Source organism: Sarcophilus harrisii, chromosome 3 (assembly GCF_902635505.1).
Source record: "Sarcophilus harrisii chromosome 3, mSarHar1.11, whole genome shotgun sequence".
NCBI classification, from domain to species: Eukaryota; Metazoa; Chordata; class Mammalia; order Dasyuromorphia; family Dasyuridae; genus Sarcophilus; species Sarcophilus harrisii.
The window spans coordinates 278,989,183-279,015,137 of NC_045428.1; the positions used below are offsets into that span (position 1 = coordinate 278,989,183).

At 36.5% G+C, this 25,955-nt stretch overlaps 1 protein-coding gene across 4 annotated transcripts in view; it reads left to right on the forward strand.

Annotated features, from left to right (window-relative positions):
* CEP97 (centrosomal protein 97) overlaps positions 1-11,193 on the forward strand; it is a 29,671-nt gene extending 18,478 nt beyond the window's left edge. For 3 of the 4 annotated variants that reach the window (XM_031959610.1, XM_031959609.1, XM_031959612.1), the window contains 3 exons: positions 846-1,623; positions 3,229-3,304; positions 5,146-11,193. In XM_031959610.1, the coding sequence (XP_031815470.1) occupies positions 846-1,623; positions 3,229-3,304; positions 5,146-5,853 (1,562 nt within the window). In that variant the 3' untranslated portion in view covers positions 5,854-11,193. The remainder of the gene's footprint in view (positions 1-845; positions 1,624-3,228; positions 3,305-5,145) is intronic. The other variant, XM_031959613.1, reaches the window with a different exon arrangement.
* Positions 11,194-25,955: the final 14,762 nt, after the last annotated feature.

Below are 25,955 nucleotides of genomic sequence, written 5' to 3' on the forward strand. Positions count from 1 at the left end.
TTTTATTTACAAGATATATGCATGGGTAATTTTTCAGCATTGACAATTGCAAAACCTTTTGTTCCAATTTTTCCCCTCCTTCCTTCCCACCCCCTCCCCCAGATGGTTGACCAATACATATTAAATATGTTGGAATTGTTTTTCTTGATAAGCATACTTTTCACAGCTCCAAGAGTCCATGAATGTGACTTACTTTCCACAAATACTTCCAACTCTAGTCATTCTCTCTTTTTTTTTTTTTTTTTTTTTTTTTTTTTGAGCATTTAAAAATTTTCTGGGTATAATGTGGCATTTCAGAATTCTTTTGATTTTTATTTTACTTTTTGGTGATTTGGAATGATCATACTTATGATTAATTATTGTTTGCATTTCTTTTGACAACTGCTTGTTCATATCATTTGATTACTTTAAATTATTTAAAAGACATTTTTATAGTATCACTATTTTGGAATAAGAAAATGGGTACTGGGGCAGCTAGGTGGTGCAGTGAATAGAGTACCAGCCCTGAAATCAGGAGGACCTGAGTTCAAATCTGGTTGCAGACACTTAACACTTCCTAGTTGTGTGACCGTGGGCAAGTCACTTAACCCCAATTGAATCAGCAAAAAATAAAAAAAAAATAAAATGAGTACCTAGTTTTATATAGTCTGATGACTTATTAAGAACTATGAAGTCACTGGATTTTTAGAAAATATTGTGGTTTGATATTTGGGAAATAATAATGGCAATTCACTGTTATGTTGCTTGCTTTTTTTTTATATTTGATGTCAATGCAGAATTTGTAGGCAAAAATGGACCCTTTAAATTCTAAGTAATTCAAATGAAACTATCTTTGTTTTTTCTAGAACCTGTCATTCAAGTAAATTCTTGGGTTGGAGAAAGTGTTCATGAGGATCACTTGTATGCTGTTAAGAGTAGTCTGGCAACCTCAGTACAGACTGCAAGGTTTTCTCGAAATGACTTACACCTAGAAGACATACAGACAGATGAAGACAAGCTGAACTGTAGTCTTCTTTCTTCAGAGTCTACTTTTATGCCTGTTGCCTCAGGATTATCTCCAGTATCTCCTACTATTGAACTGAGATTACATGGTATAAACTTGGACCTAGAAGATGATGGCACTGTGACTGAATCTCTGAAAGAAATGAAAAAACAGGATGTGGATATGGAAGTAGAAAAGACTTTGTGGGTTTCAAAAGAGAGTTCTGTTAAATTAGCAAATGGTGAAGGAAACCCAGAGACCAATGACAGAGTTGGAATATTGCTCCATCCTGAACTGAGCACAGCAAGTGATTTCTCCAGAAATGGTGTTAGTCACTCTCCCACAGCTTTTCCTGGGACAGGTAGATTCAGGCTTTCTAGTGCACAGCTTGTTAATGAAAGTGCATCGTCCCAAATCATTTCAGAAAAACTTCCCTGCAGACTTTTCCCTGAGGGATCTGTTGCTTTGGACATAGATTCTACCATACTCCGAAGAATGAATGAGGCAGCCACCAAGCTCCAGGCCTGTTGGAGGGGATTTTACATCAGGAATTACCATCCTCGAGCCAAAGAAGTACGTTATGAAATACGATTGAGGAGGATGCAAGAGCACATTGTTTACTTAACAGATGAAATGAGGAGGTGGGTCAGAAATTCTGTTTTTGGTGGTATCTGGTTTGTAAATAGAAGTATTATTTTGCTTTGGAAAATTGAATTATCATGCTGTATGTGAAATACAGGTTGAACTTCTTATGTTTTTTTTTTTTTTTAACTAGGATTTTCTTTTTGGAAGCCTACTCTTAGGTATAGATACCTCTTTGTAGTATGGAGATAACCTGGGCCCTTGAAGGTCTGCCACTGTGTGTTTTGTCAGGTCCTACAAGCCAAAAAGGCTTTGAATGTGAACCAACTTTGGACTGTGTGTCTACTAACCAAATCTAGTTTATTACCAGTTTGATTAACAAGGTGATAAATTTCTTAGCAAGAGGTAAGGCCTCATGAAGGCCTACCACAAAAGGAAAGTAGGGCTTATGATATGTAACAAGACTAAAATTACCTATCTTTGAAAATTAAAGTGTATTTCTTTTCTGGACATGCAAAGAAACTGTAAGAGTAAGACAAGACTCTTTCAAAGGAGTCAGAGTCAGTCATTCACCAAACATCTGTTAAGCTCCTACTATATCTCAGGTACTTGACAAGGTGCTGTTGACAGAACAACTGAAATTAAATTGTTCTTGTACTCAAGGAGTTCGGATTCTCTTAGATTCTGGATGGGGAGATGGAAGTAAAACCAGTAGGTAGTACAAGGCTACAGCAGGAGGCCAGAAGATGCTGAAATTTTTTCAGAAAATAAATATGATTATTGGTTAAATTAACTGTTGTAATAATTCTAACAATAATAATGTCATATTTTTAATAGAGTCTTAAAGTTTGGAAAATCCTCAAGTTTCATAGCTCACACAATCCATTGACTTTATCAGACAAAACAGTTAAAATTTCAATTTTGTGTTGAATAATAATGATTTTTATTAAGGCTGCCTAATTTAAAATGTAAATACATTGACTCCTTTGTGATTAAAGGTCTCAGTGAATATATTATACTCACCTGGAGTTATGAATAAAATATATGATTTAAAATGATTTAAAAGGGCATGATTTAAAATTACTGAGTTTCTTAAAAATATCTAACATATATTTATTTTTATCTATGCTGAACTGGGAAACTTATTAAGTGATGTTTCATTAACTTTATTCTCTTTAAAAACAATCGTTAAGGGATTTGTTTTGTTTTGATATGTCAATTCCTACAAAGCAACATCCTTTATTCTCCCTATTCCTTCTTCTTGTGAATGACTGTCCACTTTTCAATAACTTTAAAGAAGTTAAATTTAAAACTATATATAATTCAAGAGAATGTCGAATTGCTACTTTACAAATAGTTTTTCACAAGCATTGTTAAAATTATTTAGTACTTTATTTCATGCATGACATTCTAGTTGGTATTGTTACCCTAATTGGGTTACTGTTTGACACAGTGAGTGCTATACAGAAGTGAGTAAGAGCTTTATTGGTTGTTCTTGGTTGTTTATTAATTCACATGCCTTATTTCCATTTAAGATGAAAGTAGAAAGATCATTACTAAACTATTAGAAGATTAATTTCTTGAAACTGTATGCATTGGTTGTGCTAACCAGAAGTTTGGAGTTCTGCCTTCTGTCTCAATAATCTGAACATTTTAAATTGTAGATTGAAAAAAGAAAGAGATGAAGAGCATATTCAAAAGCTTGTGCAAGAAGAAACTGTCAGATTCCTTTGGAATCAGGTAAACTATTTTTCATTGATTTAACTCTTTATGTAAACAAAAGACCTATTTCTCAGTGGGAGAAGGAGTAAGTCTACATACCCAGGCACTTTAGCTGCCTTTTGCAAAGATTAAGGATAGCAGGTATGTTCATTGTCATTTATTTTCTTGTGTGAGATAGCAGATTGAGTGGGTGATGTTTTAGTTTTATTTTAATGAAAAAATTTCTGTCTTCTGAGTAATATAAGAAAATAAAGATAAAATTCAAAGGAGAAGGGAAATGCTAAATAAAGTTTCTATGAAAAATGCTATTAGGCAAAATAGCTTTACAGGGGCACGAGATTTAATTATAGTTTATATTAATGACTTTATTTCAAACATCAGGCCTACATTCTCATGCTATTCTGCCTTGAATTCAAGACATTCCTAGTTTGGTGCCATCAAATCTGTTTGTCACTATCTCATATTGCTCTGGGCCAGTTTACTTTCTGCTCTGGGAACACTCTTCTATGATTTGGACTTATTCCTATCCATCCTTTTAAATTTGACTTAAATGTGGATTTCTCCATAAAGCCTTTTTATGGTTTTACAAACACTGTCACAACCACTACCTCTCTTTTCCCCTTATCTGTATTGATCCTACCATTTCAGACTTCAAATGGTACTTTGTTTTATATCTTTCCAGTTCACTTACTATCTTGGGTAGTGTCATTATCTTCTGTGTCTCTACTATACTGTGAGTTTTATGAAGTACTTTATCTGAATTTTGAATTTCCAATAACGCTTCGTATGATGTTAGGTATATGTTAGGTAGTTTTCTCTATTGGATGAATGAATGTTAAAATGACATTAGTTAGAATGGAATACATAATAAGCACTTAATAGATCATTTATTAATCAAGGACTGACTGATAGAATATAGTTATGAAGAAAACTACTATCATTCCTTCCAAGAAATAGGAGCAACCAAATTTAAGGAGTTTTTGTAAGGAGTATCTAGCTACTTTGTGGGACATTGTTTAGTTTGCATTTGACTGTAAATTGAGTTTTTAAAAAAAAAAAAAACTGTATGGCTACATGATTGCATGTCCCAAGAAATACAGCATAATAAGCTGCTTTGTCAAGTTAATACAGGTTGATTCTTATTGACAGAAGACCATCTGAATTATTTTCTATCCTGAAATTTTGCTGTGTCAGATACTACTTGATGATCTCTGATTGATCATCCAAAGCTTGAACTCTTTTTGATGGTATTGTAGCAGGAATTTGACTTCTAGGCATTTTTAAATCTTCATGTGATTTAAGAGCCAAGTAGCCATGATCGGGGTTGTTACTAAAATATTTTAAGAGAATGCATTCACTCTATCTTTGACTAACATTTAGGAAATCTTTTGGTATGCCTACACATCCAAATCATGGTTATAGTTTTGTATTCTATAATGTTTTCTGCTTTCATTTGCTGAATTTAATCTATCATATTTAATAACTTTGTCTCTAAGTTTCATATAAAAAGATAATAGTAGTGACTCCACTATTCCTTTGAATTATTTTTCCACTTGGTTCATCCCTGTTCTCAGCCAATTCCCTTTGGAACCAGGGTGCTTAGACTGGGGCAGAAACTAGAAGTATATTCTTTGGTCATAAAACATGGCAGACAATGCTTTCAGCTACATTGAGCTCATCACTTTGAATTCATTAGTAATTGTTCTAACTAGACATAGACACTATTCCTTTGTGATTTCTGGAAAAATAACTTTTAAGTGCATGCTATATTGATGGTAGTTTTATGTTTGTATTTTAAAATCCGCTGCCTAATGATAAGCCTCTTATTCCATAATGAGACTTCATTCTGTGGTTTGCAGGTAAGATCACTACAAGATTGGCAGCAGACAGTGAACCAGCAACTCTGTTCTGCCTGGCAGTCTAATGCTCCTGTATCCAGTACCCTCTTATCCTCCCAGTCTTCTCCATTATTTATCTCAAGTCAGGAGCCCTCCTCAGCCAGTGCTTCTGACTGGTTTATTTCAGATGCTGAAGCTCCCCAGGAGAAAGTCTTACTTGAATTTCCAGACTCTGGTTTTCACTCCTCCTTGGCAGAACAAGCTCACTTGCAGTATTCATTTGATTCTGAAAAGAGTTCCATGGGAGGGAGTGAGAGTTCTTTAATGGGAAATTCTTTAGATACAGTTAGATATTTCAAAGATACAGATACTGGGGATACCAGTGAAGAGCACAATGAATGGAATAAAGATAGTTCTAATAATGAACAAGATAGTAGTCTTCTCGAACAGTATTTAACTTCAGTTCAGCAGCTAGAAGATGCTGATGAGAGGATCAGTCTTGATGATGGCATAGAAGATGGTAGCCTTCAAATTACTTCAGCCCCAAGTTCATGTTCCTTGTCTGACTCAGCTGCTGCTGTTGCTAATATAGCTGATAACAAAGCTGCTCCCTTGCAAGATGAAACCAGTCTGACACCGGACTCTTGTAAATCAAATACAGAAGTTCAAGGTCATCAATCAGAATGTGATTCTGCATTTCAGGTGCTGCCCGTTGGTATTGCTGTGTAGTGTACCTGGTGCCATGGAAAACTGAGGAGTTATTTAATTCTTTCTAATTTTCACTTGTCCTTATATTTTCTTTCAGGTGTGTATGTATTTTTTTTTTAACTTCATAATTTATATAGAATTTATATTTTCATCTATTGTTTTCCAGATTTCAAATATTTTATTGAAGCTTCATTTTGACAGCATTTTGCTAATCTTGTTCAAATACTCAGCTTTATGATGCTGAATAATATTTGTTAAAAGCTACATGCACTTTATTTCTTAATAATTGAACTGTATCAAAATAATTTTTTCTTTCATGAAATGTACAAAGATTATGTTTTTCTCCAAAGAGAATTAAACTAAAACATCTTCAATTTTAGAAAATTTTATCTAAATGGTAATTGCATCATTTTAGAGAACTTTGGTTCTTTTTTGTTAATGGGGAAAATAATTACATAATACATTCTATATAAAAAGAAATCCAGTGCAGTGAACCAGTATGTACAGCACAGTGAGCTGTTGCGAGGGGAACAAAAGCTGACTGCTTCTCTTTCTAACAGTAGTAGCAGGAAGATACTAGCCTTGCTTTGTTTTTTCTTCTTTTGAGTCAAGGGAAAACTTTGCATACAGATCCTGTAGGACACAATGAAACTACAGAACTTCTTTAGTAAAGATGTTTAATTGCCTTAAGAAACAGATCTTTAATGATTATCAAAATATCCTTAAAAGAACATGATCTTCAGTAATGAAATGTTTCATCCAGCCCATTAGCTCAGCTTAGTTAACAGAAGCAATAATAGAAACCCTTCTCTCAGAAGGAAGAAAGCAAGCAAACACAAAGATCAATCCATTTGTTAACACCACTGTATGTGTTCTTATTCTTTGATTTAAAAACATAATAGAATGAGGTTTATTTTTAACCTTTCTTGGCCTGTCTCCCAATTGTGTATCTTTTTCAATATTTTAAATACTGGCTTCCACTTATATTGCCCTTTAGAACGCACTTTCCTCACATTTGATCTCATTTAAAAAAATTTGTTTTTTATCCCCAGTACAGTGCCTTGCATGTAGTAGGAAGTTAGTAAATGCTGTTTGGATTTGGAGATAGTAGAAATATTATTAACGTCATTTTGTTTTTTTTTTTTATTTGAAAATACTTAATACTTTTTAATATCATTATTTCATTCTTGCTACCTTGCCCCCTAGCATAGCTCTTTCTTATAGAAAATAAGTACAACCAAATCAATATGGTCCACAACTTCGAATTTTGTTCTGTACCCATTGCCTTCTCTTCTATGAGAAGCTTAAGGCACACTTCATATTTACTCCTCTGAAGTCACCATTTATCAGAATTCTGAAGCCTTTCAAATTATTGTCACATAATGTATAAACCTTTTTGTGAAATCTGTTTCTTTAAACCATTTACCCAGGGTCACACAGCTAGTAGGGATGAAAGCTGGGACCCAAAAGTAGGTATTCTGACTCCAAATATTTCATTTTTTTTAAAAAAAACATCGTACCATACTGCTTCACCTTTATTGAACTAAGGAAAATTATCCCCCTTTTCTTGAGGGCTGGAGGAGAAGGGAGGAATTAGTATTTAGATTTGGCTATGGATGTAAATGAATGATCTATACACCCTCTCTTTTAAATTTTGTTCTGAGATAAGGCATATACAGACTTGAGGGTATATACTAATTGAAGAACTTAAGGGTTTTTTTGGTGGGGATGGAGAGAATAATTCCCAATTCGAGCTTTAAAAAAGTCCTACATTTTAGAGAGTAATTGGTAGTGGTAGTAGTGGTGGGGAAACCATCTTTTGCTTTTTATTTGGTTAGAAAGTACCCCAAATGTACAAAGAAAATATTTTGTTTTGAAGTTATCAAATGTAGATCCATAAATCAAAACAAGCATAATCTAACTTTGGGGAAATATTTTACTATTAGAAAGCCATCAACAAATGTTCTAAAAATTTTTAACCATAAATACATAGAATTATGGTATCAGTAGAATGTTGTGATTTATTTCTATTTAACAACCATTTATTAAGCATCTGCTAATGTGTGTAAGGCCCTAGGGATACAAAACCAAAAATGAAATAATTTCCATCCCCCTCTCACATTTTACATTCTATTGGGAGAGTAAAATAATACAAAGTACATAAAGAGTACTAATAACTTGAGGACAGGAGGCGCCTCACATAGTTGGAGGGCCTGAACTCTGACAGAGATAATTCCTAATCATAATCCTAGAATTATAATTATTTAGAACTCTGACATCATTCAAATAATCTGAGATTTATATTAAAAGTTAGACTTATTTGTCCCTATAACTCATTGGGAATCCATTCTCTAAAGTTATATAAAACACTGAAATCTTCCAGAATACAGTTAACATTGATAATATTGGTGCTGGAATTATTTTTTTCTGTATTCATGAATAAATAGCACTCAGGTCAAGAATTCTTTGCATCTAGAATGTTTTGCTAAGGAAAATTTCTCTCTGATGTTTTTTTTTTTTTGACTGTCTTATCTAAAAGTGAACACAGTGATGATGTATATGTAGTCATTAAGTGGATTTATTACATAGCTTTTTGTTAACTCTAGTAATAACATGCCTTATTAGTCACTTGTGAAACAATAGTTGCAGCATTTTCAATTTTTGGATAATGCCATTTTTTTAAATGGACCATTTTAGATTTCTTCCTAAATGCACCCTATTTTTCTATTTTTACAATTAAGTGCCTAATTTTTTCACCAGGAATTAGACAAAGAAAAAACTACCCTGTGTTGCCCTAGTGCCAAAGTCCCATTTCTCATTACATTAAAGTTTTCCATAAAAGCTGCTAAAATTTCCTAGTTCAGTATTACCTAATCAGACTTTATCTTACACCTTTTTTTTTCCTTTGCTGAGCTCATTTGTGCACTAGCGTTTATTTGTATTATTTTCTTTTTTTAGACATGTAAATTTTTTTACTCATAATTAACCTTCAAAGGAATTTTAATTTCATGAAAATGTAGCAAAATACCATATCAATCAATATTTTCAATTCTTTTTTACCTTTACTAAAGTTTTGAATTCAAGAATATTAAGACATCCCTTCCTCGTCTCCTTTTAGGCCTTTACAGTTTATCTTGTGTGTAATTGAGATTAAAAATGATTTAAAGTTAGAATGGAGGTAATGTATGAACCAGGCTTATAATATCCTGAGGATTTAAAATAATTAAAAACTAATTTATATAAATTTTTTGGTTTCAAAGTCACAAAGTATAATAGCATGTTGGATTAAGAAGTTATTGTAGTTTAACAAGATTTGGTAGTTGACAGAAAAGAATGTGTATGGGAATTTGTTCTTTGAATGTGAACTTGTTCTAAAGTGTTTTAGTCAATAGTAGGGGCAATTCAACAATAGTGCTTCACTTAAAATTTTTTCCAGTGTAGAATTATTCAGATTTAGTACATTTTCATTAAAAACAATTGCAAACAAATGAGCTTGTTGGGTTTTAGTTAAAAATTTTTATATAAAAAATTTTGTACTTTACAGCAATGCATAGACAGAAGGTTTCCCTGTGTTTATGTTTCTGTCTTTGAAAGGAAAACACTTCTGCCATTAAAGATAGAGCAGTCATTAAAAAATAAAAGTATTTTGTGATTTTTTTTCTAAGATACATAGTTGTATTAACTATGTGCTATAAAAAAGAATGGAAAATATGTAAAAGTTTTGCAAAGGATCCTTTTAAATCAAGGATCTGTATTTTCATCAGTATGAATTAGGTATTCCCTTTCCCAACTAAGATCTCTCCACATCTTAATAAACAGTTTCATAAATTGCGAAGGCCAAAAAATGTATCCTTTAATTGTCAGCTCTTTGAACTTAGTTAGCTATGTTAGTTTTTGGATGGAATACATTGCTGGGCTTGTACTAGAAACTTTTACAGCTTGATGAAGGGCCTCTTAGAATTTATAGCTTAGGTTTTGAGAACCCAGGGTCTTCTTGATACCAGGATGAGATATAATTGCACCTTAATCAAAGAAAATTTATAATAGAAAGTGGCATGTTGCTAATCAGAATAAAGATCTAGTATATCTTTGAATTTGATCAAATCTCAAGGTTTATTGAGCCAACTAGGTATGAATGTCCAAAACATACTAATTATTATAGAAAGCACTTGTCAAGCTAGTAAACAAATATGTAAGCTAGTTTAATTTTGTATATTTGATTACTAAAAACTTCATGCATGCTATAGGTAGAAATGTACATAATTGATGACAAAACTGTTCTTGTTAGTGTGCAGATAATTTTTTTCCTCGAATAATGTAGATATCACTGATCTTGCAAATTATACTATTTTAAAATGGGGTTGGGGGTGGTGGTGGTATTTTTGTTATAAAAACAAACAAAACCATCTGTGGTGGTGTGTTTCTATGTACTCTTTAATTCCAAATCTTTTTCCCATTTTTGTCAATGTTTTCAGGAACTAGCCTTAAGTAATTGTCTAATTCCTGATGGTTCATTCTGATGTTTTATGTAGTTGTAATTAGAGAACATTAAATACCACAGTACTTAAGGTTAAGATAGGGAAGGACAAAAGCTATACCATATTAAAAAAAAGAAATGCTTTAACTACACCAAAATGGATAAAGGATGAAAATATGGGAGAAAGTATACCTAAGAAATGGATACAGCATGAAAAAAGATTAGTGACTCATTCATAAACCAAGTAGAAAGATAGTTGGCCTAATATATAGGTTTTCTATTTTGATAATCATACATCTAATTGAAGTAAATTTGCTATACTGTGTTCCTTTCTCATATTCATTTCAATGTAAAATTTATACTACTTTCCCATGGAGTTAAACAGAAAATTTAGTCAAAAAACACTCTAAAAGTTTTCCGAGTTTGTTTTCTAAGATGGAACCTATTGTGCCATATTAAAATTTCATAAACAGAGTAAATGACAGTTTAAAAAAAGTAAAAGATAGCCTTGAAGAGTATTGTATTGAATTATATTTTCCCAAAAATTAGGTGCTTTTTATTTTTAACCTTGTGTACTATTCTGAATCCATTTCACTCCCATTGATTATTGTAGATGGTGGAATTATGCTATGGTAGCTTTGTTCATTTTACAGTTCCATTTTTTTGTTTTCTAGGGGAGAAGTAGTGTTTTATATAGATAAGAGTTTTAAAAATTTATTTGTGGTTTATTTTTAGGTTCTCTCTAAAACCTGTAGAAAAATTGTGTGTTTAAAGTAATTAAAATGTGTATTTTTTTTTTAAATGGTTGCTGACTTTTAAAATTGTGCTTACATGGTTAGTTTATACTTTGAGGTTCTAAGTTTAAATAAATTATTTGTACCTTGCTTTTGTCCTCAATCTATTATTTTTTAAGCTAATAGTAATAATTGTTATTATTTATGATTCTAATGATTAAAGGATACTTTTTGTTCTGTTTTAGCCGTGTCTAGTCCCTCCCATTTTGGGGTTTTCTTGACAAAGATACTATGGTGGTTTGCCATTTCCTTCTCTAGCTAATTCACAGATGAGTAAACTGAGGCAAACAGGGTTAAATGACTTTCCAGGGATCACACAGCTAATAAATGCTTAAGGTTGAATTTGAACTCATGAAGATGAGTCTTCCTGATTCCAAACCTAAAATTGTTTGTTTTTTTTTAATAGCTTTTTGTCTTTCTAGATACCTGCAGATAGTTTTCAGCATTCACCTTTGCAATACCTTGTGTCCCAAATTTTTCTCCCTTTTCCTTACCCCCTTCCCCTTATGCAAAAAAAAAAAAAAATCATATCAAAAGGGGAAAAAAAAAACATGAGAAAGAAAAACAAATAAATAACAATAGCAGCAGGTATGGACAGTTTAATAGCCCTTTGGGCATAGTCAAATTCCAAGACTAAAATTCTATCCATTGTGCACTTTTCTGCCCTAAAGAATATACGGTATATAAAAGAAATTATATATTTGGCATTGCACTGAGTGTTTTTTTAGCATGTTTCACTATAGTGATGGAAATCGATGTCTGGAAAATTTGACACTTAACACTTTCTCAAAGCAACTGAAAAGTACATAGGAAATGACAAGAATAAATATGTGTAGTTATAGAAGGAAAGAACACAAATGCATAATAATCACATGTATTGACAAATGTTATTACATATTTGTATAATACAATTTTAACTATATCCTGTTCTTTTTTTACAAAGAATTCAAAGCACTTTCAAATATGTTTAAAATTTTTCCTGATGATTTCTTTAGGTAGAGAAGGATTATTACTTAATCACTTTATAGGTTAGGGAGCTTTCTTACTGAGGAGTCTGATTAATATCAGTGAAGAATGTAATGTAGTAACCAAAAAAGTAAATTTAATTTTAGGCTACGTGAAAGAGGGGCCTCTATGCTCAGGATAGGGGAAATGATAGTCCCACTGTATATTAACCTATTCAGGCCATATTTGAAATATTATGTACAGTTCTATATGTCAAGTTTTAGGGAAAGATGTTGATAAGTTGAGAACAATCTAAAGGAATGTGACTAGGGCAGCAAAGCATCAATTCAAAAAGTCTACTAGTTTATCAGTCTGAAGGAGAAAATGTAACAATGCAAAAATGATCATTATCTTTCTCATTTGAAGGGCTGTCTCACGGAAGGAGGATTACATGAATTTTATTTAGTCTTGGAGAGCAGATTTAGGAGCAATGGGTGGAATTTATATTTAAATATAGACATGAGATAAAGAAAACTTCTTAATGACCTAAAAGTTTTTTTCAAACATTTAATAGTCTTATTTTTCTAAATACATGTGGAGATCCTTTTTAATATTCATCTTTGCAAAATCTTGTATTCCAAATTTTTCTTCCTCTCTCCCTCTCTATCCCCTTTTTAAGATAGCAAGCAATATAGGTTAAACGTATCAGTTTTTCTAAACATTAGAATGGACTACTTCAGGAAGCAGTACGCTTTCTTCACTGGTGGATTTTAGGCCAAGGTTGAATGACCACTTGGTAAGTATCTTGTAGAGGGGACCTTTTTCATGTGTGATTTAAACAAAATGGTACCTCCCACCCCAGTCCCCATCCATCATTCTGGGATGATGCAGGCAGTACTAGTCCTGAAATTTGAATCCAGTTTTCTAATTGCCTAGTGCTCTTTCCTAGGTATCGTTGCCAGCAGATAAGCTTTATAAATAAATGTTTATGAATAAATAAATTATGTTTTTATGATAGAATTTGAGTCTAGGAATTTATGGTACCAAGAACCTGCTGAATTCCTGGATTCCCATTTCTTTTTCACTAACCTCTCCCCTTCTCTACTACCTGTTATCTAGAGTCAAGCTTCCAAGAGTCCAAAGGTGTTGGAACCTTTACAAAGTGTTAAGCCATTAGAGTTGATAGAGACAATAATTATCTAATTTAGCATGGTTCAATATGATTGATTTGATCTTAGAAGGAGATATTTTGGACCAGAACTTGAAACAAGGTACTAAGTACAACTGATAGAAACAATGCTTGTGTTCACACCTTTAGAGAGCTCATAAGTAAGTACTCAATGGTGTTCACACGTTTGGGAGATTTCAGGGCTTAGTATGACTTAGTATGAGATATCTGAATTCATACCTCCCTTAGGGCCAGAGAGCAGTCTGGGAGATAACCCAGAATCCCTCTCTCTCCAGAAAGAGGAGTTAGCCTTTGGGAGATCATATATATACAGGAAGCTCTTAGAGCTTGGAAGAGTTACTTGGGAACATTCCCAGGGGTCGGAGAGGAGCACTCTGGGAGGAAGCCCACAAGCCCTATCTTCGAGGCAAGAGACATTCATTGTATCTTCTACCTTGGTGCTGGCTGGATTCGGAAGGACAAACCTTTGGATTTGGAGACGTTCGGGCGGAGCTCTTAGACCCAAGCGGAGAGATAGGTCTCTGAGCTAACCAGGCTATATTGAAGGATGCAATAAAAGATCTGAACTTTTATCACCTGGCTGTGTTTGGGAAAAAGAACACCAACACAAAAGGACTTAAGAAGCCATCAAATCTAACCTACATTCCACAATCCCCAATGTAGTGGTTATTTTCCATGAAGTGAAACCCATTACTTTTTTTTTTTGGGGGGGGGAGGCATTTGGGGTTAAGTGACTTGTCCTGGATCACACAGCTAGGAATGTGTCTGAGGCCAGATTTGAATTCAGAGCCTCTGTATTTAAGGGTTGGTGCTCTATCCACTGTGCATCCTAGCTTCCCCCACCCATTACTTTCTTAAGCAGCCCATTTCACTTTTGGATAGCTCTACTTACTTGGAAGTTTTTCCTTATATCTAGCCTAAATCTGGCTCCATAACTTCCATTCCACCTAGTTCTGTTTCACAAGTCTCTTGTCCATGATAATCCTTCAACTACTCAAATTCTTGTTGTGTTCCTGCTAAGTCTTTTTTTCCTCCAGGCTACATGGTCCCAATTACTTCAAGTGATTTTCATATGGCTTGGTTTCTAATTTCACAATCTTAATTGTCCATTTTTTGAATGCTCCAGCTATATAATAATATCCAGGGCAGAGAAGAGTGTAATTAATTCCCTGGTTCTAGAGTTACTTTTCAACTTTGCCTGGGGATACCATTAGGTCTACCATGGTCCACTGTTGATTCACAGTGAGCACAAAACCTCAAGATAATTTTTATAAGACTTGTTCCCTAACCAACATCATTCATCCAGTCCTTATGAAATTGATTTTTTTGTGACCCCAGGTATAGATTTCACATTTATCCCTATTAAATTTTGTCTTTTTAAAGATTTCCTCACTGTTCAAGTCCAGGACTTCTCAAACTTTTTCCACTCTCTCACCTGCTCACAGGAGGACTTTGGTACCAGCCCAAATCCTGATCTTGGGTGAGGAGTGATGAGGTAAAACTCATGAGGATGCTAAAATAGAAGTCCATTTATTAAAAAAAATCCTTAGTCTAATATATCCTATGCTTATATAATACACTTACATAATCATAGAATACTGTGATGCGGGACCACATATACAACTTGTTATTGTGTGCAGATGTTTCCTTGCCACTTTAACATAACTCTACTTCAAGTACAACACAGGCTGTCATGACTTCTCAGGAAGGCCAAGATGCCCTTGGGGGGATAGGGAGACAAACCAGACAGCAGGATTCCTTACTGGACTAATGGATCTTATACCTCACCTAGGGTTCTCCACTCTCAGTGGCCTTCTAAACCTCTCCCTTTTGTTTTAATTGAAGCAGAAATACATCAGTGCTTAAATCCATGATGGCGGATAACAAGTTTTAGCATGGGAGGAATAACAAGATCTATAAAAGATTTCCATGAGTCCCAGAAGTAAGGTAGAGAAGATATAACTATTGTCTTGTGTCTCTCATCCATTGAGCTGCCTTATGTAGTGAATGTACAATTGTGGTCACTTGCTGTGAGTTATTGATATACATACAAGAAGAATTCCCAACCACACATACACGTCCTTCAGCAGCCAAGAGAGAGTCCAAAGCCAATCTATTGTCCATCATTCACGCGTCAGGGAATCCATTGATTCCCGCAGGTTTTGAAGTCCTGTATCAATCTCATTAGCAATTGTTTTTATGGTCAATATATTTATATTTGTTAGTCACTTGCCATACACATAGGACTAATAGCCATGCTCTTTCAGTGGTGGGTGTAGAGATGGAACCACCCGATGTTTCCTGGGTCTTCTTCATTTTGAGGGTCTTTTTTTTTCTATCTTTTCCCAATGAACAAGGTGGAAACAGCATGTCGGCACCCATTGGGTTTCTTCTTCATCTGTAGAGACACAAGTAAACCCTCTACCCCAAGCTGTTGATCTGTCTGGCCCCTTCTATTCAGCAAAATCCCTCCTCCTTTGCCTTAACCAGTGCTTCCTGTACTCGGGACATAGGAGGAGGACAAGATGGCTGAGCTGGCAGTGCTGATGGAGCCACTGCCCCCCCATTCTTCCATCTCCTACCTATGAAGGCTGAGTTGAGGGAGGAGTATGAAAAAATAGTGGGTCGGGGTGCAGGCACAGGGGTAAGTAGAGGCAGGCTGAGAAATGGAGAAGTGCCCTGCCCTTCAAACCCCCCAGAGCCATCTTTGCCTTTGTTTAATGTGCTGCCCCTTTTAGAGTTGTTGACACCTTTTTGCTTATTTTCCTCATCCTCCTTTGTTTAGCTCCCTACACTGAGAGCTTTTTTTTTTTTTTTTTTTTTGATAATATGTGGGATCTCTCAAAGCCAATTTTATTACATTGTACATAAGGAATGTGTGCTCCCGGATTGAGCCAGGACCCAGAGTATGGTAGTATTCACTTAAGTATTCTCCCACTTCTCTGGCTCCAATATCTCTTCCTTAGGGAGCCATGAAGATATGCACCCCACAGTATCTAAGAACTCAGTGATCTGCTTCTGAACTAACAAACCTTGCTCCTTTTTAACCTAACCAAGCATTTTTCACACTTCCCTCAAGAGGGAGGCTCTTTTGTTAGCACTTGCCCCATTTTGATTGGAAAACAAAAGTGACTAAATGAGCCCTTGCCAAATCTTCCTGCTGCCTGTTTAAAGTTACCCCATTCCTGGGTACTAGGGATTCTTCACCTGAACTCACACTTCACGTCAGCCAAGCTGTTGTGTGCCCTGCTCTTGAGAGCCCCATGTTGTCTGAACCTGAGAGAACTTTGATACCAGCCTGGGATCTTGGCTGAGGAGTGATGAGGTGGAACTCATGAAGATGCTCAAACAGGAGTGCATTTATTCAAAAAATCCTCAGCCGTATAGACCTATGCTTATGTAATACACTTGTATAATTCTAGCACACTGCACATATGCTAACTATATACTATGCATGCGGGACCACATAAACAACTTGCTAATATTATATGTGCAAATGTCTCCTGTGAAATAGCCCAGGGAATAAAATTCAGGAAAAATTTTTAAATAAGGTAAAATTAACCTGAGAAGGAAATCAAAAATGCAAGTGGATAAAAACAGAGGGATTGGAAATGCTATGTAGTGGTTCATTCTCATTTCCCAGAGTTCTTTCACTGGTGTGTACTTGTTTATTTTTATATAAAATAATCAAATCTTGTCAAAATATCTGATACCTTTAACTGTTGACATTTTTGTTTTTGGCCATCCCCACATTGAGTTAAGTAATATATGGAGATGTGAACCACAGATTTAAGAAGTTTTTTAAAGCCCAATTCTATCATCCAGTGTGTTAGTTATTCTCTCCAGCTTTGCCATCAGAGAATATCACAAATGTATATTTTATTGTTTCATACACAAAACTCCCAGTCCCCTTGACTTTAGTTCCCAAATCTATTTCCCCCCCCCCACTGACAGTATACCTTCTCTTAACCTAGATCATCTATTGGAGTGGATGTATATTTCTTTTATTCTTCTATTATCCCTGAAGTCAGAGCACAAGCCTCCAGCTTTTTAAAAGGAAAATTTACTAGGAAACCATAGCTGTTTTCTTAAAAACCGAAAAGTACTGCTCTCTAATTACTGTGAAATTGTGTTGGAAATTGTTGTGTAGGGAGGCCCTCTGCTCTGAATGCAGGCATGCAGTCTCATTGTATTCAGTCCTAGGGAACCTGGCCTTTACCGAGAAGATTTAGGTTGTCTTTTCTCACACTCTTTGGCTCTGAAAACCCCATCCCAGCATCCTGGAAATAAGTTTACTGATAGTTTAGAGTTATGACTGATGTCTTGATATCCCCTAAAAAGGGACAGTGAGAAAGTCCTAAATGTATAATATAAATTGGGTATTACACATACATTTTATTCCTACATTTGAAAGAAAGGCCAAATATTAAAAACAAAAACGAAAAAAAGCAAACCCTCACAGCATTTAAAAACAAACAAAAAACCCTCTCCTCTGCTGTCAATTCAATTTCTCTCCAAAGACAAGGTTTTCTCACGACATGAGGCCATTTGGTCTAACTTCCTGCTGTCTTTATGCCAAACAGTTCCCAAATTCCATATGAATCAGAGATAATACCAGATTGCAGTAGGTATTTTTAGCAATACTTTCAGCTATTATATAAGTATTTCTCTTATTTTGTATATTTACTTATACACATAGTTCATTTAAGTCAATTAACAGAGCCAATGTAATTCAAATAGAAGAGAAGCAAGAAATTAGGAAACAAAATTTTTGCAGCAAACTTCTCCAATAATCTCATTTCTAAGATATATGGGAAATGAATTCAAATTTATAAAAATAAGCTCTATTTCTGGATTATTGATAAATCTTGATTTATCTTGATCTTGATTATTCATAAATAATCAAAGGATAAAAAATTTTCAGAGGATGAAATCCAGTCCATGAATAGCTGTATGAAAAGTGATATGTCATTAAAAATTGCAAATGCAAATTAACAGAATGCTGAGATACCACCTCACATTAATCATATTTGCCAAAAAGTTGTCAAAAAAGTAAAATGACATTAATGCATTGTTGATGGAGTTGTGAACTTATCCAGCTATTCTGGAAAGTAATGTGGAACCCTTTGATCCAACAATGCCACTTCGTTGTTGCTCTGTCATAAATGATTCTCTGTGATCTCATTTGGGGTTTTCTTGGCAAAGATACTGGAGTGGTTGGAATTTCCTTCTCTAAGTCATTTTTACAGATGAGGAACTGAGGCAAATAGGGTTAAATTACTTGCCCAGAATCACACAGCTAGTGTCTTGAGCCAATTTGAATTCACCCAAGAAAATGAGTCTTCCTCATTACAAGCCCAGTGCACAATTTGCATCATTGCCTATCTGCATACTACATTTATTAGGAATCCCAAGAAGACCAAGTAAAAAGAAAAAGTGTGTACAAAAATATAGCAGCTCTTTTTGTGGTGGCAAAGAATTGGAATTGATGGAGTACTCATTAATTGGGGAAATGGCTGAAAAATTTATGATCTTATCTATATCTATATGTTATATATATGTACACATAATATATATATATATAATATACATATATATATATTATATGTTGAAATGCTATTGTGTTATAAGAAGTGATGACAGGCATGGTTTTACAAAACCTGGGAAGACTTGTATCAACTGATAAAAAGTGAGCAGAATCAGAACAAATTATATAATAAAAACAATACTGTAAAGACAAACATCTTCAGAATAATCGGAAATTCTGATAAACATAATGGAACCAACCATAGTTCCAAAGGACTCCTGATGAAACATACCATTCACTTCCAGATAGAAAAGTGATGGACTCAGTGCATATTGAAGCATTTTTTGGGGATGTGACTAATGTGGGCATTTGTCTTGCTGAGCTATACACATGTGTGTATGTATATGTATATATATATATGTATATATTTACATATATATTTATTTTTTGTATTTTTCTCTAAATGGGGGTAGGGAAAAGGTTGGAAGGAGAGAATTTGAAACTGAAAATAAAATCTAATTAAAAGAATAAAAAGAACAGGTCATGACAGACTAACTATATTTTTTTGGTAACAATTATCAATGGCTTCCTTGAGGTATAAATTAATAATGGAGTCTTTTTTTAAATAGCTTTTTATTTACAAATATATGCAGAGGTAATTTTTCAGCATTGACAGTTGCAAATCCTTTTGTTCCAACTTTTTCCCTCCTTCTCCCCACCCCCTTCCCCCAAATGGCAGGTTGACCAATACATGTTAAATATGTTAAAGTATAAGTTAAATACAATATATGTATACATGTCCAAACAGTTATTTTGTTGTATAAAAAGAGTCAGACTTTGAAATAGTATACAATTAGCCTGTGAAGGAAATCAAAAATGCAGGTGGACAAAAATAGAGGAATTGGGAATTCAATGTAGTGGTTCTTAGTCCTCCTCCAGAACTCCCCAGAGTTCTTTCCCTGGGTGTAGCTGGTTCAGTTAATTACGGCTCTGTTGGAACTGATTTGGTTCATCTCATTGTTGAAGTGGACCACGTCCATCTGAATTGATCATCATTGTTGTTGAAATAAATAATGATCTTCTGGTCCTGCTCAAATAATGGAGACTTGAAGTGGAAAACCACTCCAAAATGGGACCGTGAGACATAATCTTGAATCTTTGTAGTTAGAAGTTTATTACTAGTTTTTCACTCCCTAATGCAGATGGTATTTTTTAACTACTCAGATGTACTGTCCTGAGAATCCTGAGACCTTGACAACTTGATAAGCTTAAAGAAATATTGCTTGCTGCCGCCTGAGAATAATCCCCTTAGAGTGATAACTTTTTTTGCCTCTCGTTTAGAATAGAAATTCCTTTATTATGACAAATGTATCAAGAAACATTTTGATGTCTCTTCTTTCTGTAAATATATGGCCCTGAGGCCCCATCTTAATGTTGGGATTCAGTCGCTAGCTAGCAATAAACGCTCTTAAAACTTCATTATTTTGGCTGTCCTGTATTTTCTCTCACATGGGCACTTCATTTGAAGGCTTCCCAGCGAGATAGCCTTTGGCTCTGTTCAACAGCTGTCCCTTTTCCTGGAGGGTAAAGGAGTTACAGCTCTAGAGGGTGACCAACAAGAAACGTTCCTGGGCCTCAGACCTCGGTAATCCACCTTAGCCAACCGGAGAGGAGACATAAATTTGACTCAATTGGCTTTGAGCGTTCTGGGAACCAGTTTAATTCTGGGTGACTACTCAATAGTAGGTGGTTATGCTAGACACAGTAATAATAATGCCTACCGGCCTCCACAGGATGCTGTTGGAGTGCCCTGGTTGGTTGTCAGTCTTTTGTGTTCCGGAATTGTTTGTCTACTGTCTCTTTGTGTTTAAATGTACTTGTGTCTATTTGGTTCTGTGTGCCAGTCTCACAACGCTGGTTCTGAGTGCCTTTTGGCACCATCTGGTTCTCTGGGCATTCTCTGTGAAGGCAGAGAAATGCACCAAACTGAGACTCGGAAGCCTAAAAAGGTCCTTTGGATTCTGGGAGGGAGGCTCTCAAGCTGCAACAACTTCCCTCAGGGCTATTCTAAGGTTTCTGAATAACCCCTAGTCTGTATATTTTAAATGTTTTGTTTAATGTTGTAATTGTGCCCCCATGTCTGTGTAATTTTTGTTCTGTTTGTGACTTGTCTGTCTGTTGTGTTGATTTAAAGAGCTCTGTTAAGATTTTAGAACAATGGTTAAGAAATTTGGCAGTTGGTTATTTCCACATTGCAACTATGCTTGGTATAAAATTTTGGGGGGGATTTTAAACTTTTTAACCTGTTGTACTAATTTGTAAGTAAAAGAACAAAAAAACTTGACTATTTTAAACTGGTGGGGAAGTTTTCCCTGAAAAGTAGGTTTTCAAAGTCTGCTAGAGAGGAGTAACAGCGATAAAGCCTTATCTCCTTAATGCCACCTGGGAAAAAGAAGTTTATGCTAGTGGTCTTGAAACACTCAGGCAGAAGGAAGAAAAAAAAAAAAAACCTATTTGGTTTGCTTCTGAAACATTGGGTAATTTGTTAACATGGCTTATGTTTGCTGAACATGTGGATTTTATAGAGTTATTTAGCTATATACTATATTGTGAATCTTAAAACTTCTAAAAGGAAAAGGAAAGGAGAATGACAGTGATTTATAAAAGACTGATTTGTAGAAGCAGTTGTAGGTTTGAAGGGTTTTAGGAGTAAGGAAAGAGAAGAGGTGGGGGTAAGAGAAATGGGAGAGATCTTTTGTTTTCAAAGGTAAAGATTCAACTCACATCCTCCCCTCCACTGCTTCTGCTACTTTAGCAATGGAGCATCTAGTAGAAGGGTTGGTAAAATGTGTTTATAATATGTAACTGAGGGAAAGAGAAGAATTAAGTAAGAAGAGAAAAAGGAAGGGTCTTAAGGGAAGGATTTCTGTGTGGGGAAGCTTGAGTGAAAACCGGAGGGAATCTTTTGTGCAGATTTAGCTCAGCTTCCCCCCCCCCCCCGCCCCCCCCTCCCCCTCCCCCCCAGCTAAGTACGTTCCAAACTTTTTTGTCAAGTCATAGCCAGCTGACAGGAGCAACTCTGATTTTAAAGGGACAGCCTACATTTGTTTTGGTTTTTGTTTTTTGGATACATAATGATTTCAATGGTTAAGGAATATAGTTGTAAAAGTGATCTATAATTTGGTAAAGTTATTTTTAAAAGTTTAATTGATGTTTTAAAGAATCTTTCAGATTCTTTTATGTGGTATTAGGATATTCTGTACAGGATATTCTGTATAAGTTTTAATTGGTTGTATTGATTGTATGCCCATCATTTAAAGGACTTATGACAATAATAGTTTTTTTCTTTGTCCTTTTGGAAATGTTTCTGTTATAGGCAATATGTAATTTGGAATTTTTCTATGTATTAGGTATTTTAAAGCGAAATGATTTGCATAATGTTCAACTTATGACACTGCCTACTTACATATGAAAGATGACTTGCAAACTTACTCGAACAAATTTCTTACTGTTATCAATATAAGGTCATGGTAAATACCTGTTTGGGATCTACCTGAAACTTTGTTCAATGGAATTTGTTATTGGAGGTAAAATTTGTTAGGCTTGTAATTAATATTTATAGAGAGTTTTTAAGCTCCACCCTTTGATGCTTAGTGGGCCAATTACCTGGAATATAACTGGGTTAAGGCTACTTTATCCTGTGTCCTATATGTGCTGAAGGATCAGTTTTTATATTATGTCATACTCATATTTCTGCATTGTTTTCTCCTCCTGTGCCTAATAGGAGCCAATGGTCAGTAGAATTTGTTAATGCAATTCAATTATGTCATACCTTGCTGTTTCCAATCTAGTTATATGTAATCATTATGTCCTAAATACTTAGGCAAATGAGTGTTTGACCTGGTCATCTATCTGTTACTAGACATTCGTGTCCAAAGATATTCAGGTTTTTAAAGGTTTCTAAATGATGAGAGGACAATTAACAGTGATCTGTGAAACCTAACTGCTGTTTTTATTGGGACTACAGCTAACAGGCGTTTGGCTGTCCTGTGAGACAAGCATGTTTCTTTCCAGGGGCAGCTGTTGGCTGGTCTATTTTGGCCTCCCTACATCTTGCAGCAGTCCTTGTGGACTGTCTTAGCCTATCTTAGCCTCTTACCAGCATGGAGCAGTTTTTGAATGAGATGCTTCACCCCCTACCCCTGATAGACTGATATGGAGAATGGGAAAATGGTTGATGAATGACTGTTAAATCCTCAATGGGTCATTTATTATTGTGCGCTGAGATTGGGAAGGAAATTGTTAAAATTGTGTAACTCTTGCTGTTATGTTTGAATGATTTTTAGGAAACTCTACTGTGATAGGTATAGGAATTCACTCTTGGGATTTATATGTGGGATGATTATTTGACAATTTATTTGCTTTTTTTTTTTTTTTTTTTTTTTGGATGATTCCATTTGCCTGAGAGAAAAAGGGAGGGAAGAAGAGATAGGAAATTGGGGAAAGAGGAAGAATGGGAATCCCTAATTTCCTGTTCACTTTGCCCTAGGTATTTCTGCCCACCCCCTATCTCACTAGTTCAGATTGAATTAGAAGTCCTTTAAGCATCCTTTTTCGTTTTTACTCCTTGCTTAAACCTACTGGAATGTGACTGCTGGTTATGCTTTAACTTTGAAACCCCATATTCTGTTGGAGTTGCTCTGGCAGACTCAGTGTTTGGCACTTAAAAAAAAAAACAACCAGAAATCAGGCACCCTGGGACTTGGCAGTCTCCAGTCCTGTAACCCCAGGTTCTTAACTGGTATCTCAGCCTTCTCAAAGGACGTTTCAGGCCTCTAAAGTTCGGAGTTTGCCTGCCTTGATGGTCTAACTGTGCATACTCTCATAGCTCTGCTCAGAAATCTGTATCCTGGGTGGGGACAGGTGGAGCTACTCCAGGCCTCACCCTTCTCCCCTGGAGTGGGTTGCCCCTCTGAATGGGCAGCATGACTGTCTTGAGTCTTGCTACTCCCTATATAAGCAGAGGCTGAGTTAAGTGCACATATGACTATAGACCATCTAACATAGTGAACTGTCCATCTCAAACTGGATTCTCTGGCTGAGATGGTGTTTCATCTGTCATGCTGCAACAGGGAGCCTTTGGGGTTGTCAGGGAGAGACTTGCCCTTGCCATATAAGTCCTTGCATTTTTCTACTTCTATTTGGGTTTATCTACCTCAAATAGGGTTGGTCAACATTATGATTCTGGGACCTTCCAGGTTACTAGAGGAAGGTAATTTAATGATCTGAACTGTTGTGCCACAGTTCCCTAAATGGGCCATTTAGGGAATGGCCCTACCTCACTTTCCCTGAATTGTTCTGCCTCAGTTCCCCTGTTTGCAAGCTCCTCCCTCTTGTTCATTAGGACTGATATAATTTAGGGCTAGTTGCTTGTATATGTGCCAACTCCAGATAAGGGGGAGTTCAACGAAGCCTATGGGCAACCGACCCTCCTACAGGCCTCAAGATCCTTCTGGCCCGGCTGATAGCCAGGGCTGGCGGCACCCTGCAGACAGACATGTGAATCTTCCAAAAGCCTTGAGCTAACCTTTTTGTTTCAAAACCGCACTCTCTAACTCACTTAGGGGGGACTCCTTTACATGATCCTCTTTCTAGTTTCTTTTCTTTGCCTGGGATGAAAACCCTCACCGAGACTGCTGTTCGCAGATGCCTGACCTGTGCCAAGGACCTCGCCCACCCCGCCACCGTGCCTGCCCTGCCTCCCCGAGGGCTCACACCCCAGGAACACTGGGACGTTGATTTCATAGACATGGAAGTTTGGGTTCAAGGACATCATTTTCTTTTGGTATTTGTTGATACCTTCTCAGGATGGCCTGAAGCCTTTCCTGTGAGGTCCGAATCTGCTTTGGTCATGGCCAAGAGACTTATGACTGAGATTATTCCCTGGTTTGGGCTCCCCTTCTCCCTTGGGTCTGACAATGGCCCGGACTTTGTTTCTAAGATTGTTCAGTCTCTGACTAAAGCCCTTGGGTTCAAGTGGCTCCTTCACTGTGCTTATCGTCCGCAGAGTTCGGGTCAGGTAGAAAGGATGAATGGGACACTTAAGGAGCACATTTCTAAGCTCAGGTTGGACACTGAGGAGACCTGGGTAGGGCTCCTTCCCTTTGCCCTCTTTAGGGCCAGGTGTACTCCTAGTCCTTCTGTTCTTTCCCTCTTACCCTTTGAGATCCTGTTTGGTGTTCACCCCCCCATCCTTCCTTGCTTGGGGCAGGATGGCTCTTATGATGTTATTAATGGTTCCCTTTTCAAGTCCCTACATGCTCTCCAGGACACCTGGGCAGTGGTCAGAACTCTTTATCGCGCCTCTGCCCAGCCTCAGTCTATTGGACTGGACCTCCAACCCAGTGATTGGATCCTAACCAGGAAATTTCCTCATGGCTCTGCATTGGAACCCTGCTGGACCGGCCCTCACCAGGTCATCCTCTCCAATCCCTCAGCAGCGAAGATGGCCGACCATAAGACTGTAAAGCTTGGATCCATCATTCACATGTGAGGCCTTGCCCTGCTCCCAAGGCACCTGCAGGACCTGATTCAGGAAGATGGTGTTTTCGTATCTCATCCCTTTTTATGGCCTGATCCTCTCTCTTGTTCTTCCCCACCCCCCCAATTGGGGAAGCCCAGCCACTATTCTCCCCATAAATATGTGTGGACCTTAATAAGAACTACTGCGGGGAGGTGGAGGTCCAAAATGAGACTTATGGGCAGCCATAGTCTCATGGCTTCACTGCCCGGGGGACCACTGTCTCCCTGTAACACCTTTATGTCAGCCCTTGATGAGATACACCAGCTGATAAACCTGACCAGCCCCACCCTCGCCACAAGCTGTTGGCTGTGCCTGGACCCGGCCCCCCCTTACTTTGTGGGCATAGGCATATGTGCCACCTGGGGGACAGAGGCCCTCTCCATCCTGAGTCTTTCACTTTTGTCTGAGAACCTGCCCCCAGAGTGCACCCACGTTCCCAGGTTAACTTTGGGAGGGGTGCAGGGTGAGGCACGGTGCATCAAGTCAGAGGGCTATGATCTGGAGCACTCCCCGGACAAGAAGCACTGTGTGGAAGTTGTTGCCATTTCCCAACACAAAGATACCGTAAACTCCAATATGCCCCCCCCCCGCCCCCCGCAGGGTTCTAA